Source organism: Sardina pilchardus, chromosome 8, assembly GCF_963854185.1.
Source record: "Sardina pilchardus chromosome 8, fSarPil1.1, whole genome shotgun sequence".
NCBI lineage: Eukaryota > Metazoa > Chordata > Actinopteri > Clupeiformes > Clupeidae > Sardina > Sardina pilchardus.
In genome coordinates, this window is record NC_085001.1 from 20,653,894 (window position 1) to 20,672,263 (window position 18,370).

At 45.2% G+C, this 18,370-nt stretch overlaps 2 protein-coding genes across 6 annotated transcripts in view; one reads left to right on the top strand and one right to left on the bottom strand.

The window, feature by feature from the left end:
* The window catches only part of fkbp15b (FKBP prolyl isomerase family member 15b), a 15,011-nt gene extending 7,386 nt beyond the window's left edge, over positions 1 to 7,625 (bottom strand). For 2 of the 4 annotated variants that reach the window (XM_062543185.1, XM_062543183.1), the window contains exons 1-19: positions 7,413 to 7,625; positions 5,299 to 5,405; positions 5,119 to 5,197; positions 4,904 to 4,973; positions 4,513 to 4,587; positions 4,310 to 4,408; positions 3,904 to 4,053; positions 3,722 to 3,790; positions 3,426 to 3,569; positions 2,977 to 3,125; positions 2,740 to 2,788; positions 2,358 to 2,480; positions 2,147 to 2,237; positions 1,882 to 1,985; positions 1,527 to 1,605; positions 1,252 to 1,361; positions 841 to 939; positions 641 to 735; positions 414 to 516 (exon numbers count right to left, since the gene is read on the bottom strand). In XM_062543185.1, coding sequence (XP_062399169.1) covers positions 414 to 516; positions 641 to 735; positions 841 to 939; positions 1,252 to 1,361; positions 1,527 to 1,605; positions 1,882 to 1,985; positions 2,147 to 2,237; positions 2,358 to 2,480; positions 2,740 to 2,788; positions 2,977 to 3,125; positions 3,426 to 3,569; positions 3,722 to 3,790; positions 3,904 to 4,053; positions 4,310 to 4,408; positions 4,513 to 4,587; positions 4,904 to 4,973; positions 5,119 to 5,197; positions 5,299 to 5,405; positions 7,413 to 7,462 — 1,845 coding nt within the window. In that variant the 5' untranslated portion in view covers positions 7,463 to 7,625. The remainder of the gene's footprint in view (positions 1 to 413; positions 517 to 640; positions 736 to 840; positions 940 to 1,251; positions 1,362 to 1,526; positions 1,606 to 1,881; positions 1,986 to 2,146; positions 2,238 to 2,357; positions 2,481 to 2,739; positions 2,789 to 2,976; positions 3,126 to 3,425; positions 3,570 to 3,721; positions 3,791 to 3,903; positions 4,054 to 4,309; positions 4,409 to 4,512; positions 4,588 to 4,903; positions 4,974 to 5,118; positions 5,198 to 5,298; positions 5,406 to 7,412) is intronic. The other 2 variants (XM_062543184.1, XM_062543182.1) reach the window with 2 other exon arrangements.
* A 118-nt stretch (positions 7,626 to 7,743) lies between these two features.
* On the top strand, positions 7,744 to 13,302 carry LOC134088956 (uncharacterized). 2 transcript variants are annotated; one of them, XM_062543188.1, is made up of 12 exons: positions 7,744 to 8,205; positions 8,611 to 8,767; positions 8,877 to 9,066; positions 9,195 to 9,258; positions 9,491 to 9,609; positions 9,771 to 9,852; positions 9,996 to 10,331; positions 10,456 to 10,660; positions 10,919 to 11,034; positions 11,128 to 11,221; positions 12,122 to 12,361; positions 12,882 to 13,302. In XM_062543188.1, the coding sequence occupies exons 2-11, from the start codon at positions 8,623 to 8,625 to the stop codon at positions 12,349 to 12,351; spliced, it is 1,581 nt and encodes a 526-aa protein (XP_062399172.1). In that variant the 5' UTR covers positions 7,744 to 8,205; positions 8,611 to 8,622; the 3' UTR covers positions 12,352 to 12,361; positions 12,882 to 13,302. The 2 variants fall into 2 exon arrangements, with proteins under 2 accessions (XP_062399172.1, XP_062399171.1); XM_062543187.1 differs by lacking the exon at positions 12,882 to 13,302 and having other exon boundaries at positions 12,122 to 12,560.
* Positions 13,303 to 18,370: the final 5,068 nt, after the last annotated feature.

The following is an 18,370-nucleotide window of genomic DNA, read 5'->3' on the forward strand; positions in this document are numbered from 1 at the left end:
ATCAGAAGACCCACAAAACGCTTGTGGTGTTTTCACTTGGCATTAGGTTTATGATCGTATTAGAGACATTTTGCGTTTCACACAATTTCCAATGATTAAGTTACATGTGCATTAGCACATTGCTGACATTTATAACAAGTGTCCACAGCGAACAAAAAGGGCAAGCTTGATTGAACACACATTATTACAAGTATTCTTTTTCGCAGAACTATGTTCAACATATTCAGCAATGCTGAATTAAATGATGTTGTACATACAGTAATTCTACTGTTCATAAGAGACGTTGTTCATAAAAGCCAGGAGTCAGCAGTGGATAAGCTCGGACACAGCGGTGTACTGTACACAACATTACAGAACTGGCACAGCACCGAATGGAGCCCCTACGAGTATCTCCGTTTACACCGTGCTCTTACCTTATCTTGCTCTGCTTGCAGGAGTCGTGCCTGGCTCTGCTCGCTGGTGTTCTTCAGAGAGTCGTTCCTCTGCTCCATCAGGAGGTTGCTCTGTTCCATGTACCTGCAGAGAGCGACAAGTGAGACATCAAAGACTCCGTACAAGTAGGATGTGCAACATAAGACACAGCCAAGCTTTTCACAACATGCTGTTCTCCTAAAATCCTACTGCTCTGTGGGAGTCTGACCTCTGGTTTTGGTTGATGAGTTCTCCAATCTTGCGGTTTTGCTCTTCAATGCGTGTGCTCTTGTCAAAGACCTCCTTCTTCAAGCACTCATTTTCCTGTGGGCAACCATTCGTTATTGCGTTATTGCGATGACATGCTAGATACTGGATCACTGAAACACACCAACACGACATAAAAAGCTTTTAATGTGGCAGTTGAACCTGTATTATTCTCTGAATGTTGTGCATGATCATTGATGTTTCCATGGAGACATTGGAGAACCCGAGTGAGTGTCCACCCTGCCTCTGGAGGTCATCCACCTGGGCAGAAACACATGGCCGTCACTGAACACATCCCAGTGAGCAGCAAAGCTAAACATCTACCATCATATCAATGGGAACAAGTCATCTAGTCTAACTCTAAGTCTAACGACTGAAGGTTTGCAGTGGACGTTCCCTTGTGGGCTGCATCTATTCCAGATCTCTTTAACCAGATTTCAGGGGCAACCTATCTGCTATACTGTAACAACTAACAGTATAATTGAAGGAGAGGGAGATAAGGATTCACAGTGGGATATCAATTCTCTCCACTCCATGCTAGCCGTATTAATGATGTGACATCTTCAAACAAACCTTAGCAGCCAGCTGGTCAACTTTATCTCCAACTTTGCCTACGGCCAGTCGGATCTCTGTGTTGTGCTGACGAGCCTCGGTCATCAGGAAAGACGTGACATCTCTGGGTCCTTAAAAGAAACACAATGAGAAAAACATGCAAAGGTTACTAGATATTGAGGAGATGACAAGCTGCATTGTTGCCAATGCGAAGCTTCAATAATGAAGAGCAGGGGAAAGTTTAAGGGTGGAACCCTCAGAGAAACTCTATGGGTGTAATGTTGGAGAGGACTTACCCTGGTATGCTACTGCCTGACCGGCGTACATCTCAGGCTGCAAGTGAGAGGGAGCCACAGACTGTGTGTAAGAGTACGGCTGAGAAAAATAAAAGCAACGGTTTGCTTTTAGAGAAGCAAGGCAAAAGCATACAAAAAGCATAAAAGAATGAAACAAAGCAAAAACTGTTCAACAACAACAAAAAGATATCAAACAGACAAATAAACACAAATGAAACTTGCGAAGATCATCTGTGACAAAGAGGAAGCAAAAATTAAATATGGAGGCGGAACATACCAGCAAGCAGGGAAGTGAGCAAACACACTGGCAAGCAAGGGCGCAAACAAGCACAGAACACAGAAAATGTCGCTCTACCTGAAAAGCATGGAGTGAACCTGGCATCATGGGCTGTGGGGCGGCAGTCGCCATGGTGACTGGCATCAATGCAGCGGCAGGGTTCGCATGAGGATGTGAGGTCACTACAGGAGAGCACACAGAAGCACATGGGGGAGGTCAGTGGAAGACATCAGTGAGGTCGTTAGTCTCCACTGGCTCAGTAAGGTAAGTGTGTGTGTGTGTGTGGGGGGGGGGGGTTATGACAGTGAACGACTATGGAGGTGATGTGGGTTAGGAGCTTCACCATGCACGGAGGTCGGAGGGGCTGCTGTGATCTGCACAGGCTGAGGAGAGGGAGCCACAGGACGCTCCTTGGCACGCGACACGCTGGGGTCCTAAGAGAGACCAGACGGGACAAACTAAATCCGTCATCCTAGAAGACATGCAACAAACTCAGGCCTGGCGTGTATGTGCACCCCACCCTGATGTCCCACCCCGGCGGAAGAGGGTCTCACCTCCATCTCAGAGTCGCTGGAGTCTGCGTGTGGGGACGTCCCTGGACCGGCCAGGAAGGGCAGCATGGGCTGACCCATCTTAGCCATGCGGGAGATGAGCTTGGCTTTCGTCACGTCAGGATTCTGTGGAATAGAATGGTCAGTGGAATAGAATGAGGCAGGTAAGACTGGGCTGTGCTGTGGTGACTAAACAGATCAGCATCACTGAAACACTACATTCAAATTGGAAATACTTTTAAGAAGAAAAATATTAGTCCACATAGGTATAACAATACCTAGTCTGCAGCATTTATTTATTTATTTTTAAATTACATTCACAACAAGAATATCTTCTGAAGGCATGGTGCTTCATGACAAAAGTGTACCATGGAGGGCTACACACCGTTAACTGTTCACTGATAGAGTTGGATTTCACACGAAGGGGTGCATCTCTAGGTAAAACAATGAAAAAAAAAGTGACATTAGCAACATAAGGAAAATGTAAATGTCTCCTCATAGAACGTTCAGTATGCCTAAACTGCACAAAGTAAAACTGTTGATTAGTAATACAAAAGTAATACAATAACACTGCTGGAGGTTTGTGTGTGTGTGTCTGCGTGTGTGAAAGGCGGACTCCTACCCTTGTTTAGCCGGAGCGGAGGCAGCAGGTGGAGGCTGTGCGGTCACCTCAGGGCCCAGACTCTCCACGCTGGGGGCAGGCGAGGGTGCGGCCGAGTCCCGAGAGCCGATACTGACCCGCTCAGAGCCTCCATCCTTGGCAAACTTCACCTGAGAAGAGCAGGGGCACAAATGAAGATGTGTTTTTTTTACACTGCATTCTCATATTATTCCTGATTAGTGGTGAGGGTGAGGAAGGTCAAGGACAAATAACATGCTACAGTAACATGCAAGTTGCCAGGTCAGGGTGTGGGATGACACAGGAGTCAGTGAGAAGGATCAGAGATACCTTCAGCTCAGAAAAAAAAAGATTGTCTGACCATGAAAAAACTGGTTTTATCCAAATGCTCATTTAAATCAAAACTGAATGCATGACAATCTACATGTTATTTCAGTGAATGGGTCACTCACCCTTCTGATCTCCGTTTCAAAGATCAGCGTGCTGTCCGGTGGCACCCGGTTAGGCACGCCCTGCGCGCCGTACGCCTGGTTGGGGGGAACCACAAGAAGACGCCGCCCACCCTTCTTCATGCCTGCCATCCCCTCGTCCCAGCCCTGAGGGAGGGAGAGAGAGAGAGAGAGAGAACCCAAAGGTTGGATCATTTACATTAAATATAAGTTATAACACATTACATTACATTTTACAGTAATCATGACAAAACCTGACTCAAGTGTAGACAGATGCGAAACAGAGAGAGCACTCTTACCTTAATGACTTTTCCAGCACCCAGCTTCAGCCGCAGGAGCTTGTCTTTGTTCAGATTTGAGTCAAACACCTGCAAGGAGCACAGAGGAGACACTGTGATGTGTGCAGTACAGTACAATACAGTGAAACAGTGTGTACTGAAGGGCTTTACCGCTACCCCTCACTCTCATAGGATGTGCATACCGCTCCAGTGGTGTGGTTCTGCAGTAGCCAGCCCGTGTAGGCCACCTCCAGAGAGTCGCCATTCTCCACCGCCTGTCCCTCCCCGAGCGTCAGGTCCTGCACTATCACAGCATCCAGCTGAGCTGCACTGTTGACCTTTGACAAACACACCTGCGATACAGAAGGAAGGGTTGGTTCATTAGAGGCTCTCCTCATATGCACTAGGTGCGGTATGATGGTTTTATTACCGCCAACTAGGCAGATTCAGGATTTGATTATGTCCACATAACCAGTCGGTTTAGATGGCTACGCACAGCTTCCGGCAAGAGCTTTCAATACAATCAGTAATCTCAGTGTGTGCACTGTGCAGTGATGATAGGTAATGTTACCTGAAATCCCTAACACACTGTTGTGAGGTCTCCCCTACCTCCTTACAGAAGTCCAGCGCGGCTTTCTCAGACTCAAACATCACTGACCAGTTCTGCCGCTGGTCATCGTAGAATGTGCAGTAATTGCTAGGCTGGACCTGAGGAAGCAAGACAACTCTGTTCAGCTCATGTTCAACTCTGCATGAGACAAAAAACCGGGGACAATGCATTGTCCGGCCACTTCAAGTTTGTCCGGACTCACAGTGAAGACGAAGCCCGTGTGAATCTTGGCTGACGTGACTGGCTTCTGTTGACTGGCATACAGCAGCAGTTTGTACTATGAGAGGACACAGACAGACAACAGGTTGTCAACGCAGGACTCTCGCGCCCAGTGACACACACCACTCCATTCAGCTGGACCGTAACTCGAGCACTGAATGCTCTACCATTCCGCCGAATACCATTCTTACTGACTCAGACTGCAAACAGGCAGATGACTCTACAATGGAACTAGTACTGATCCATGTGGCGATCAAACTTAAATCCCAGTTAAAAATACAAAATGCTCTCCTCTTCTACGGCCACTAAACAGTCATTCGCACATAATCACAACATCATTGTTTGATTATTTTTCTTTACACATTGATACCCACCTCTTTACTGGTGTGACTTCCCAGCACCGCAGCTCCCAGTTTGCCTTGCTTCATGTACTGTCCATTAACGCTGATGCAGGGATGAACAGTCACAACATATTAGGCTACATATATACAGTCAAGTCACAGAGAAAGAGGGCATTTCGTACAACTTGATTATTTCTCTGGTCACTACTTGTATATTAATATTTTATTCAACAGTTATTCCAACTTACTATCGGTAGGCATGAACTGCTGTTGCTAAAAGCACTGCAGGGGCTCCTGCTGGTTGAGGTGGCTTCTGAGTAGGTGGACCTTCAAAAAAACAAAAAATTACAGGAATATGTTTATGGCCAGGTAAGGGATAGCAAATGCCAATCCTATGTTAAAGTGTTCTCAGCTATCTGCAATCATACCTGAGTTCATAGAACTCTTCCTTGGTTGTTTTGGGGCCGTGTACTGGAACGTTTCATTGCCTTGACTTGTTGCCTGATCAAGTCCAAAGAGTGACGCCAACTTTGCCCTAAAAATCACACACACAGACACACACACAAATGCGCGCACACACGCAAATCCTTCACTGGCCAAAGAATTTACAGTACAATCACAATGCATTGTTCTCCTTACACAGCATAGACTGACATTGCCTTCTCAGAATGAATTACTACCCAGGCACTCATATCATTCATGAAACAACTAGTTCTCCTTCAACAAGCCAAATAAAATATCTGCAAAAAATCAGTGTAAAACTCTTTAACGTCCGATACCATATTAGGTCAGGCGACATATCATATCAAGATGCACAGCACTAGCAAGCTATATTATAGTGACAATACCATGTAGGCTACAAGAAACTATATCAATGCTGATTAATGCAACCTAATCATGCGAAAGAACTAAACAAAGCAACAGACGAATGAAGGGGACATGCCAATACTGACTGGCCTAAATCTGACAATCACACGTCTATGAACTCAAGCTGACCCGTGGATCTCCCTCCACTGGTAGTCATTGTCCCGTAGTGAGTACAAGCTGTCGAGGTCGGGGACGACGCGCGAGACCTGAGGACTCGGTCCCCAAGACCTGTTGATGGACACCACTCCACGCCAAAAATTGCTCGAACGCGCTTCTGCACGGACGATCTTCATCACGCGAGCCCTTTCTCTCTCCCTGTCTCTCCTCTCCCGGTTGGCGTCCATCGGTGGCGGTCACACGTCGGTGGCAGATTTGGCAGGGAATCACAGGCAAGTGCCCTGATGAGCCTCCATGAGGCAGCCACAGTGCAGCTCTCAAATCAGCTGCTTCAGCCGGCTGAGAAGGGGGCTGGCCTGCCAGCCTTGCCTTGCCTTGCCTTTAACCTCCTCCCATAACTACTAGCATGTGAGAGGAATTATATCAGCCCCCACTCCACCCTCCCATTCTATTTTTTTTTTGCCATGTTTCTTCCCTACCAGACAGTTTATTTGGCTCCAAATTGCATTTCATGCCACACCAACTACCTCTGCCTAGGAAATATTAGAAAGCAAAACAGATCTATTGTGCAGTAGATTCTCCAGCTGATATCAATAAAAGACAGCTACAGGCAAACATAGACAATTTGTAGTGGTCAGGTGTGTGTGTGTGTGTGTGTGTGTGTGTTTACATGTCTGTGTTTGTGTGTCTGTGTGTCCAAATTTAGTTAAACCTGTGAAACTTTAGGCTACTGTCTTTTTCTTGCAGTTTTTTTTTTTTTTTACATTTTATTTCAGCTTTCAAGTTATATCTTGAATCACCCTAAACATGCACAAGCCCTGACATTTTAAGACACATTAGTCCAACTAGCTTGAACTAATCTCACACTTCAACTTCCTTCCTTAAGCAAGAACTGCTCCTGCCAGGACATCAAAACCTCTGACTCACATGACCCACTGAGCCACTAAACCCTTTTATCATGTGAGTATATAAATGTCAACTTGTGAAAATCGGAATACATGGTGTTAGCAATGCCATTCACCCACAAATCCGTGTAAATTGAAGTAGCCATAAGCTTTCGTCTCACCAAGCTGGACGTTTTCTTGCCTCCTCCTGAGCCATCCAGACAGACTTCTAATTAACTACTAGCTCGAGACCTGTGTGCTGTCTGTGTACTGTCATTTTTCACACTTTTGTGCAGTCATCTGACCATAGAAGGTGATTGAACGTAACGTTGACGGTGCTTCTCTAATGCTTTGCCAACTACATGTTTGATCAGAAAAAGACGACACCGCTAACACAACTACTAAAGTTACTTTCAGTTGTACAGTAAAAATCTTTTGATGAAGTTAAAAGCATCATCACCAGAACAATGCTAATACCGAAATGACCAACTAAATACTTAGGCACGTACATGGTTGAATGGTACTCAAATATGTTAATGTTAAAGTAATCCAATTAAAAGCCAAAAATATAAACTAGGTCTGTGTGGGGTCTTTGTATACTGCTATGGCTACTGCTACCTAAACGCTGAATCTACCTAGCTGCTGATAGCTTGCCTCTGGAACTAGACACTCACCCTCCTGTGGGAGACAAAAAATCTCCGTCCTCATCATCTGTGGAGAACATGTTTCTTTATAGATGTTCTGTTCCGGTGCAGACGAAACAGACAAGGATTATTGCACTCTCCAAACGACTAATGTCGTGGTTTACTCTTCGGACAAAACGTACTCGAATATGCACAGGTCATAGCTAATGTAGCCAGAGAGCTAAGCAAGCTAACAACCACATCGCTTCCTGTTTCCCTTGAAATCAGCTGACCCACCACCTGATGCTTGGTATTGACAGAGACAAGAGAGCACATTAGCAGTTCAAAAAAAAAAATCTGCTACTACTTAGTATGACTTTAGCATGACTTAATGTGCTCATACTCGATATGTCAGATTTGTTAATCAACAGAACAATTGAATAGAAGTCTTAGTCTTTAATATAATCATCCAGCAGTGAATGGATTGTGCTTCGGTGAAGGTTAGGATGGTAGCATATGGTTTGAAAGGCCAGACATGTGTTAAAAACAGCTTTAATTTAGCCTAGTTCTACATTTATGCTAAGTTGGTTCACTCCAAAATTAAGTTTCTCCACAAGATGGCGACATAAATCCACATAGAATTTCGATTGCGTTGCTAAGCAGCACTCCGTTTATTCTAGTGTAGTAGCAGAAAAGACCAAAAATATTGGGTGAGTTCGGCTAGAGAAGAAAACTAGAGTAGCTGACAAGTTTGGAAAATGGACTTTACCATCCCACTATGAATTAGGCCGAGTTAATTGACGACTTATCTCCGAGAAAGAGAGTCGATGTGCAGAGTTCTAAGGTAACGTTGTTGCGCGCTCACTGGCAGTGTTACATTGTCACTTTCAGTGTGTCACTTTCATCTAACATAATTGCCAATGCGACATAGCCATAGCTAGGTTATTGGAAATTGCTTGTAGAAATGCGTTAACGTTGAATGTTAGAAAACACGTTTAAGTTGTAGTCATGTGATTGTGCCCTGTTAACTAAAAAAAAAACCCAAACAAACAAAAAAAACATTTCGCTCTTCTTAACCCCAATTATCATCAAACATTATTTTTGTCTAGGCTAGCCTGTTGAATCACTGCACAGTCTGATAAGCCTTTTTGGAATTCTCATACCAGAGAGGGTTAAAGCGGAGCAATAATTAAGGATCTTTGCTCATACTCAGCTAAAATAGCTCATTCATCATTGTCCTCTCTCTCAGGTGTGTCCCAATATGGGCAGCATCGCAGAGGGCAACTCTCATGGAGCTCACTGTTATTGGGCTGTATGTCAGCATCCTTGCTGCTGGGAGGCAGAGCGCAGGCTTGCTAAAGGCATCTCATCGCAAGAAGCCAAGTTGTCTCGTGCCCCTGCAAACGGTATCAGTAGGCTATGTGTTGTGTCAAAAAGACCTTGACATATTCCACCTACAAGCCTATGGTCAAATAGCCTAGTAGACCACTCTTTTTCTTCATGTCTCTCTTGTAGGCTATGTAGATGAATTCCCAACATTGACAGTTGTGGATGTTTCACAGTGGACCAGGGGCAAAGAGAAATCTTGTTCCAACCCTTTGTATGTGAGTAACAGCACAGACAGCCTGACGTGTGAGGCCTCTCATTATAACCAGTCTTTCCCACCTTTGAGTCCTGTCATGGAGCAGAACAGGAAATCAGAGAAGTGAGTGTCACAACATTGTCTTAATGCCATACATATGACACTTGATAAGAAGCAGTGCAGATTTATTGTAGAGGTTGCCTACAAATTCATTGTTTGGGTCGGAGAGTTTTAACCTCTGTTTTGCACAGACGACTTCAGCTTCCACCAGTGACCTGTCTGGATTTTTCCACTCAGAGCAAGCAGCAGATTAAGGTGTGTCATTTTCTATGCAAGGCTTTACGTAATTAGCTGTTCAAAAGTTTACAATTCTAAATAGCTAAGAACAGACGTGACAAAAAATATTGCAAGTCAGATACAAGACCTGTTTCCATTATTCTAATATTTAGGTCTAACTACCAGACATGTTTTTGTTATAAGAGATGCTCCTTGGCGTATTTTATCTAACCAATTTGTCTACTTCTCATTGTAATTTTTTTTTTTGTAGCTTAACACAGCTTGGATTGAGCCACTGGCTAGTTGTCCTAGTCCAACTCGAGTTTCAAACATGCTTGTTATGTTGGTTCCTAATCCAGACCCAGCCCCTGTTGCTCTCTCCCAGAACAGGTAAATACAGGTAGCTCATTGGATGAGTTACTTACAGGAGTAGAGGAAATCCAACTAATCCTTTTATTACATGTATAGCAGTTTATTACAATGGGACTGCAGTGCATATAAACTGTGTAACTCACAGAAGTCCGTTGTGTCCATGCTTTGTCTCCAATTAGTGAAGAAAGGGCTAAATCCCCTCATGTGGCTGTGAAAGAGATTTTCTGTTTGCCACCCTCAGAAACTTTGATCAAATCAAATGTAAGTAGACATGTTATTACAAACTCAGTGGGGTTTAAAGGTGTGGCCTTCATGGTCACATTTTTAACAAATAAATCATTAAAAAAAATCAGGAAAATACATCATCATAGGACATGCTCTTAAAACTCATTCTGTCAACATAGATCAGGAAGAAAACCACAGGTGTGAAAAAGAGGGTGCGGTTCCAGCTGTCTTTCTCCCCATCCATCTCACCGCTGATGGCCTCGGATTTACCAGAGCCATTCAGTGTCCTTGGGCACACAGCTGGCCCCTGGCAGGCCGCGGAGGGCACACGGACTTCCCCTCTCTCTGACGCGCGAGGCCCAGACACAGCCAAGCGGAGGCCCGAGTCAGCACCTTCCGCAAACAAAGACCCGTTTTTGCTCAGAAACAAGCCTGTGGTCTTCCACGACATCACAGAGAAGAAGCAGAAGAAGGTGCTCGGTGATGTCCGGAAAATGTACAAACTGGACTACAAGGTATCAGGGGCATTTATTTAGGTCCCGGGGGTCCTCCTTCATCAGTTTTTTGATTCTTCGCTTTGTTTTGTTTTTCAATTACTTTGTCGTTCATTATTATTTTATGATTTTGAATTTGATATAGAATGGTGAGGAGGGTATTGACTGGAAAAGTCTCAGGGCACAGAGTTATTTGTGGAAAAAATATAACCTGTCAAACAACCGTACGAAGGACAAAGCTATTCCTCTAGAGGGCGCTACTGCACCCCTGTCACCACAGCATACACTTCTCCGTCTCAGCGTCATTCCTCAGGCTGCAGTGCCCCACCTAAGGAATCCAGTCTTAAAAGGTTAGTTTAGTTTCAAGGTAAATGCCTACAGACAGGATACAGGATGCCATGAAATTAGATGTTTTGAGATAAATTTTGCATTACACAGTTATACATTTGCTGTGTGTGTGTGTGTGTGTGTGTGTGTGTGTGTGTGTGTGTGTGTGTGTGTGTGTGTGTGTGTGTGTGTGTGTGTGTGTGTGTGTGTGTGTGTGTGTGTGCGCGCGCGCGCGTGTGTGTGTGTGTGTATGGGACCTGTAATATGTCAATGCATGAAAGGTGCTGCAGAAAGGACCTCCCCTCAGCAGAGCAGCCCATTAGTCTCCCAGAGCAAAAGTATTCTTAAGAAGTCATCCAACCACAGTCCTAGTACAGGTGCTCAAAGCCCACCTCATGTAAGTGTGCTGACTGTCCAATTCATGACATTTGTGATTCCTTTTGGGGTTTCTGCATTCTTAACATACTGTATGTGATTGTGTCACCAATAGCCCTTTGATGGAGATGCGGGTGAAGTGCCTATAAAGCAAGACAGTGATGTTCTCTTCATAACTTGTCCATTCCAGCCAGAGGAATACTCTGAAGGTGAGACAGGTGATCTTACTGTGCCCCATCTGAAAGTAGTAAGGCTTAAAGGTGCAGTCAGGGATTTTACTCCATTTCAAGCCCATAAAAGTAGTCACATTCAGCAATCACCTCCTCATGACCTCTAGCTGCTATTCCATGAGTACACCTTAAAGAGAAGCGTCAAAAACTGGAAACAAAGTGGGGGCAGCCTGTCCTCCAAACAAAAACACAACTCTGTGTGTAATTTCTCTGGGAATACTGAAGGTAGTGGTGAGCTACCTCTCTGGCATGTTTCGTTTGGTCCTTGGTTCAAATGTAATGTGCTGTTTTTTGCCTAAAAGCGCCTCTTAAGCATAAACATAAATACAAACGCATGCTACTTCCTGTGCAATTCCCGACTGCACCTTTAATTTCAAGCTTTACCATTTGCAATGTATTCCCTATGCGCTGATATGTGAGAGATGAATATTGAGTTTACCGATTTGTTATTTGTGAGGATATTGAGTAGAACTGAGTTGCTATGATTTATATTATAGCACCTTACACATTTCAATCATCCACTAAATTGTATGTGTTAGTTCTAACAGCCTAATAATAACCAGAGAGTCAGATTGGTAAATGTTTATTATGACATTGTTACGTCGCTTTGCTATGGACTTACAGTGTATTGCCATTGCAACCAAACTGGGATAGTGTTGCATGGCCCATGCTTTAGATGAGTTTTGAGGACTTCTGAAATTCTAAATCTTGTAGATCTTCTAGTGCTTTCCACTTACACCATCATGATGATTATCCAATTTCCTTCCAAAGAGTACATATTGTACAGATCGGTTTTCACTCATGTATATTCTATGTCATTACATGATTTGGTTTTCATAGATGTTATGCACATGTAATTTCTCTCTGCTGTCATCTTAGAGCCAACTCTGAACACCTCTGTAGCCAGGATGAGCGAGGAAGCAGAGGAGCCTCAGCATAGCCAGGTAATGCCAGCCGCTCTCCACAGCCCCGCCAGTAAGAAGAGGCTACAGTGGGCAGACTATGAGAGTTTGGAGCCTGAGCCTGAGGTCTTTTGCCCTGAGCTTCACGCACCACCACCCAGTCGTGAAAACCGAAGCAGAAAGTCTCCAGCGAGCAACGAGCAGTGAAAATGATCAAGTGAGGACCTGCCAGTCATATTGTGGTGATCATTCCATGCAAATATTTTCATGTTTTTGTACAAATAGCAATGCAGATGTTAACACAGTTCCATAAAAGCACATCTCAAATGCTTCTGCGCCATTCCAGTGTGGACTTTATCCAAAAAGTGTATATGTTAGAATTAGAGAGATATTAGAACAACCTATCTCTTGATATTATTCTGAGTAGTAGGGGTTTTAGGTGTACTGAATCTGATTAGAAGATTTAGTGTCTTAAATGTAAGACCCATTAAATATAGGCTTGCAATACATTGTTGAATATGTACAGTATGTTACCTGCATGTACGAGGGACCATATTACATAGTGCAGTACTGAGTAATTGTGTTATATGCATGTTAGATGTGCTTACTGAGGACAGATCAATAGCCAACTTCAGTCGAAGCCTAATCCAGCGTTTAAGGCAAGGAGGTAGCATTTTTATTACGTGGATCTGACTGTGTTTCTCATACTAATCTGAAATGACACTGTGTTCGCCCAGCCTTCACCCTCGCCCAGCACTGATGGCATTGTGAGAGACTGCCCTCTGGCTTGTAATCGTGCAGGATTCCCTCCCGTTGCCGGCTATTTCCTCTCTGGCCCGGAGTTCTTGCTCCGCCAGCTGTATTAGCTGAGGAAAGTCAGTTCTCACACCCAGGTCCTGTCTGAATGCCAGAGGACATCCAAGCGACCCACACAGTGTGCAACACGAATGGGAAAAAAAGGAAAAGAAAAAAACATCCCACCCTTTTTCCTAAACAGAGGGTAAACTGTCATCGTCGTCGGAAAAGCGCAGGGAGCTTCCACAACGAGTACAGATTTCCAGAGTGGCCTCCCAAAGGATGTGCTCTGCCATAGCAACAGATGGCCTCACATTAACGCGGGCCCTATAAACCCCAAACAGCTGAGACCTGTTTGTTTGACCAGCCTTAGAGGCCCTCGTCATCTGTCGGGAGTTGTACGTCAAGATGCGCGTTAAAAAGCGTCAGTGACATTTACAGACAGTTAACCGGGCTGCACAATGTTGAGTGACAACTTTGACATGCTGTCAGCTCTAACCCTCAGCTGAAGACCATGGCACTCACCGTCGGACCTCGATGCTTCAAACGCTGCTGTGTTGATGATTTCCCAAGTGGAAGACCTCACTCAAGCATAAAGCGGCCTTTTGATCAGGAGTGACTCAGGGGGAAAGTGAGCATCGGCACAGACCGACTTGCTTAATTTGAGGCGGCATGAGGTTTGGGTGGGAGTTTAGGGGCTTTTGGAGGGGTTTTTTTTTGCAAAGCAAACAAATGAAACCGACTGCAAGATCGGGCAATGCGAGTGTAATTAGATAGATTAAACAAACACTTTGTGCCAGGAATCTCAAAAAGTGCTGCGACAAGAATCTCCCTGGCCAGGAGTTCCTGTTTCACAGGGTTTCTTCAATTCTTTTTTTTTTTTTTTCTTCTTCTTTTTTTAGGATGCTGTAATTTCATTCCCCATCACTTTCAGCATGGCACCACAAATCTCTGAATCACCACATTTCTGATAGAGGCCATGCCCGAGCCAGTGCAGCCTTCACAGGCAGGCTTTTCAGCCGTTTGCCCCCGTACAGTCACGCCAGTGTGCGTTGGACTGTATTTTGTTTGTGTCACTCTCCCCCATGGGATAATTCTGGAACTTTCTGAGATAACATTTTCCCTGTGAAATCACAGGCAGGGCTCTGTAGTGGAGCCACACAGGCGCCCTCCTCCGAGCTCCTCCGCCAACAGAACGGGCCTGTGTGAGTGAAGCCTTCTGTAGAGGCAGCCCCAACACTTTTTTTTTTTTTTTTCCCTGAGAGAAATGTTATTTCTCTTATTTGTGTATGTTGCTGGGCTGCTGTGTGCTGGATGAGGAGCAACCTCAAATTCACCTGTGGATAGGGTGCCAGTGGTCTGTTTACAGGAGCATTTTTCGTCATTCGCATTGCTGTTTTTTCTTTAAGTCATACGCTTCACAGTATGGCTTTTGATAAGCAAGCTAATCAAGGCTTTGTATTTTTTTCCCCCCTTCTTATCTGTCGATTTCCAGTAAAATGGCTTATTTCTTGTTGTAGACGACTGGCACTGTTGCTGTGGAAATTGTACCACAAAAGTAAGCTGTGATTAACATTTTCATTTTGCTTGGTTTTGTGTGTACAGTCAAACTGTTCTCATGGCTGCCTCTCATGGCATCGTTCTTTGGGCTCAGCATTGTTTTAGAGGACCCAGCAGAGAGACAGATGTTCCGTGGTACGTGAACATGTGTACACACACACACACACGCACACACACACACACACACACACACACACACACACTCACACACACTCGCTATCATGGCTGAGGTATTCACCGACATGCCTGTCCCTCTGCACCAGTTTTAATATGAGCCCCGGGAATGTGGAGCGTGACATATTAGAGGGTGTGCGATGTACACTGTAACTCCCCTGGCCGGCACACCTGCCCACAGCTCGCGCACAATAGGCGGGTTATTGGCCTCGCGGTGGAGGCGGTGTAGGTGGGGAGGGGGGGGGCTCTCTCTTGTTGCTTTCATCACTTCTATTAAGGCGAGTGCTGGAATGTACCCGCCACGCTTTCCCTCTGCAGCATGGAGCTACCAGAGGGCCGGGGCTGTTCAAATGAGCCCTGTACTGGTTAGCGCACCGGGCTTGTAACCGGAGGGTTGCCGGTTCGATCCCCGACCAGTCCACCATGGCTGAAGTGCCCTTGAGCAAGGCACCTAACCCCTCACTGCTCCCCGAGCGCCGCTGGTTGGGCAGGCAGCTCACTGCTCTGGGTTGTGTGATTCACCTCACTGTGTGTTCACTGTGTGCTGTGTGTTCACTAATTCGGTTAAATTGGGTTAAATGCAGAGAACTGAATTTCCCTCACGGGATCAAAAAAGTATATATTCTATTCTATTCTATTCTTTTCTATTCCTGTTGTGGCTACGCACGAGTCACAGATACACCTGCAGCAGCGCATCAGTGCGGGGGCTGATTGCGGATCGCTAAGGTCTGGTGAGAGAGTTTTGGAATGCCTGAGGCCTAATGCTGGACTGTTGGTGTCCAAGGTGAAAAAGGAAAAAGTGTATACACACACCCACGTTCATTTATTAGCATGAAGACCTACTTAAGATGCTGACGCATCAAATGACTTAAGTGCATTTAATGAAGGAATGAATAAGATCCAGCTGTGTGCTTCGCTTGAATTCCAACAAAACCAGAGGTCTCTGAACGTTGCTTTCACTGAGGTGTCTGCCAGCCTGCCACATGCACACGTGGGCCAACTCTCCCCGCCCCTACACACACACACACACACACACACACACACACACAAACATACCACCACCACCTCACACAACTGGCTGTGTACATACATACAGCCACATGTTTCGCAGGGTGTCTGTTGATGCTGACGTTCTGAGGGGGTTCTCCGAGACATCCGTATGAGGAATGCGTCTGCTCTCTGACCTCTGAGGAGCTGCGTGAGAGAGATGCAGCTGATTCCACACGCACACACACACACACACACACACACACACACTGGCTGCTCCATCATGCCCGTGCGACTCGGGTTGGGCCGCCACGGACATCTCCACCGACATAATTGGCTCATGACTCATGTCATGTCCACTCACAATGGAGGAATCCTTAACGTGAGTGTGGGTGACCGTGTATAACGCTGATAAATGTGGACTAAAATTCGGATTATTGCTGCCGTTTGATGAATCACTCGCACAGGTCAACCTGCGCTGGCTCCTTGCCGAGATCTTATTGAGTCAGTCAATGGTACGCAGTCTCCATGCCATCACACTATAGGGGGAAAAAACAAACTCGAGACTAGATTCTAGCCACACACATTCCGTCCACTTCTCGTCGTCCGACCGTTGCCATAGTGAGAAGCAGATGATGAGCTGTTCGTCAAATGTTGGCACGGTGTTCTGCACTGCACACGTAGCCAGTGGTGCGAAATGCCAAATGATCTCAATGTCACTCAAACGCTGTTTACATAGACGAGGCTACACCACGAACAGACGTCACACTTTCTGTACACTGTACTTTACAATGCGTTGCTATGCAAAACAAGAGATTGAAGATTGAATATACAAGAACAAAGCATAAATATTTACCTGAGCCATGCCGTCACTGTGGTCATGACGGTAGCATCCTCAACGGTTCGCAGACGTACTGTATCCTAGATTGTGAGGGTTGGTGACGTGCCTTGGAATGATATACTATACACTTGTGCCGTTTTGTACTATACACAGTTTAACTTGGATCGGCACAAGGTGATATACAGCTGTAGAATGAGCTAATTCATATGTGTGAGACAACCGCTGCAACAGGCAACAAAAGGATAGCCTGACAGGAGATCAATGTAAACTTTTCTTTGTATATGCCATTATAAATCAGTTGAGGTATACTTTGTTTATTTTCTTGCCCGGGTGAACAGTCCAACCTCTTATCCTACGCATGCCTCAACACAGACACAAACTAATTCTTTATTTGATGCAAAACATGTTGCTGTCCCAAGAGTTGTCATGCCAAAAATACAAACAACATTCCTGTCAAAGCCCAGCGCTGACTCAATCTCCATAAGCAAATCATTAAACTGACATGCACCTGCATGTCATGCATACTGTGAGAAAGTCTGGAGAATGAATTTGATTAAGCATGAAGACTACAAAGGTGAACGATGCCTGTTTATCATATATATGTGCCTCTCTCTCCTCTCTCTCTGTCTTTCTCTCACACACACACACACACACACACACACACACACACACACACACACACACACACACACACACACACACACACACACATACAATCTCAAGGTGCGGACAATGGCATACTCATGACCTTAGCTCTGCAGTGGGAGCTCACTTTACATTTAGTTCATTTATTTGAGGGCTAAAGGAAATCACACCCAGTCTAACATACTGTACACCACACACACCCCGAAATTATGTCAGTCAGCATTAAGCTGTTCATAGTCATGTAGGAGTGTAGTCCATGTAGGAGTTCGAATAGGGATGTAGAGAAGAGTCTTTCAAGCAAAGCTGCTGTGTTGTGCGTGGTTCAGCTGATGGGGAATCTCATAAAGTTAATTTCAGTCTCCAACAGAGCTCCAGGTTGGACTGGGAAACCGTAGGCTACAGCCTTCCTTCATAGATACCTCCAGCCCCCCCACCTCCCACACACACACACACTCTCTCTCTCTTGGAAATGTTTGCCTGACTGACAAACAATGGCTGGGAATGAGCCAGACGGACATTTGCCAATAGCAGCCCCCCTCAGCCCCCCCCACCTCCTCATCAGGGCTCGATGTGAGATGGCCAGCGCACACATCCTGCCTTTGTGGGCCAGGAATCCCAAGAATCCCGACAGTGTGCCCTCCTTCTCTTTACCTCCGCCCCTTCCAAGACTAGGTGCTCCGACTGCTCCCAAACATCTCCAAGACTGCACCCAATCTTATCCTGCTCTCTGTCTGTATGCTTATGTAAAGCGATTTGTGTGTGTGAATGTGTGTGTGTGTGTGTGTGTGTGTGTGTGTGTGTGTGTGTGTGTGTGTGTGTCTGTCTGTGTGTCTGTCTGTGTGTATGCATGTGTGTGTGTGTGTGTGTGTGTGTGCGTGTGCGTGCAGAATCTTCTAAGGTTCTAATGTACTACTTCACTTCATAATTTGTTACACTTTTATGGTCTTGAGATAGGCTCTGTTGGCTGCTCCCATTTAATCAAACCGTGCTCTAAACTAAAGTATTATATCAACAGGCTAGTTCTACAGTTAACATAGCAATGACATGTCCTGTAATATGGACATGTTAATAATTATATCAACTTCTGATTTGGAGTAAAAATAATCTTTTATTTTGCCTTACACATTTTGTGCACACACAACATAGTGCTTTTCAACAGGCCATGTTTTGGTTTGCAGTGGAAAATACCTGCAGTCCAGACCCCAGATACAGTGCACAGTAAAG

Bases quoted from the DNA above. Each gene is read 5' to 3' on its own strand.
- LOC134088956 (XM_062543188.1), top strand. From the start codon at position 8,623: ATGGGCAGCATCGCAGAGGGCAACTCTCATGGAGCTCACTGTTATTGG. The intron at 9,067-9,194 runs GTGAGTGTCACA...TGTTTTGCACAG, and splicing joins CAGAACAGGAAATCAGAGAA to ACGACTTCAGCTTCCACCAG. The intron at 10,661-10,918 runs GTTAGTTTAGTT...AATGCATGAAAG, and splicing joins AAGGAATCCAGTCTTAAAAG to GTGCTGCAGAAAGGACCTCC.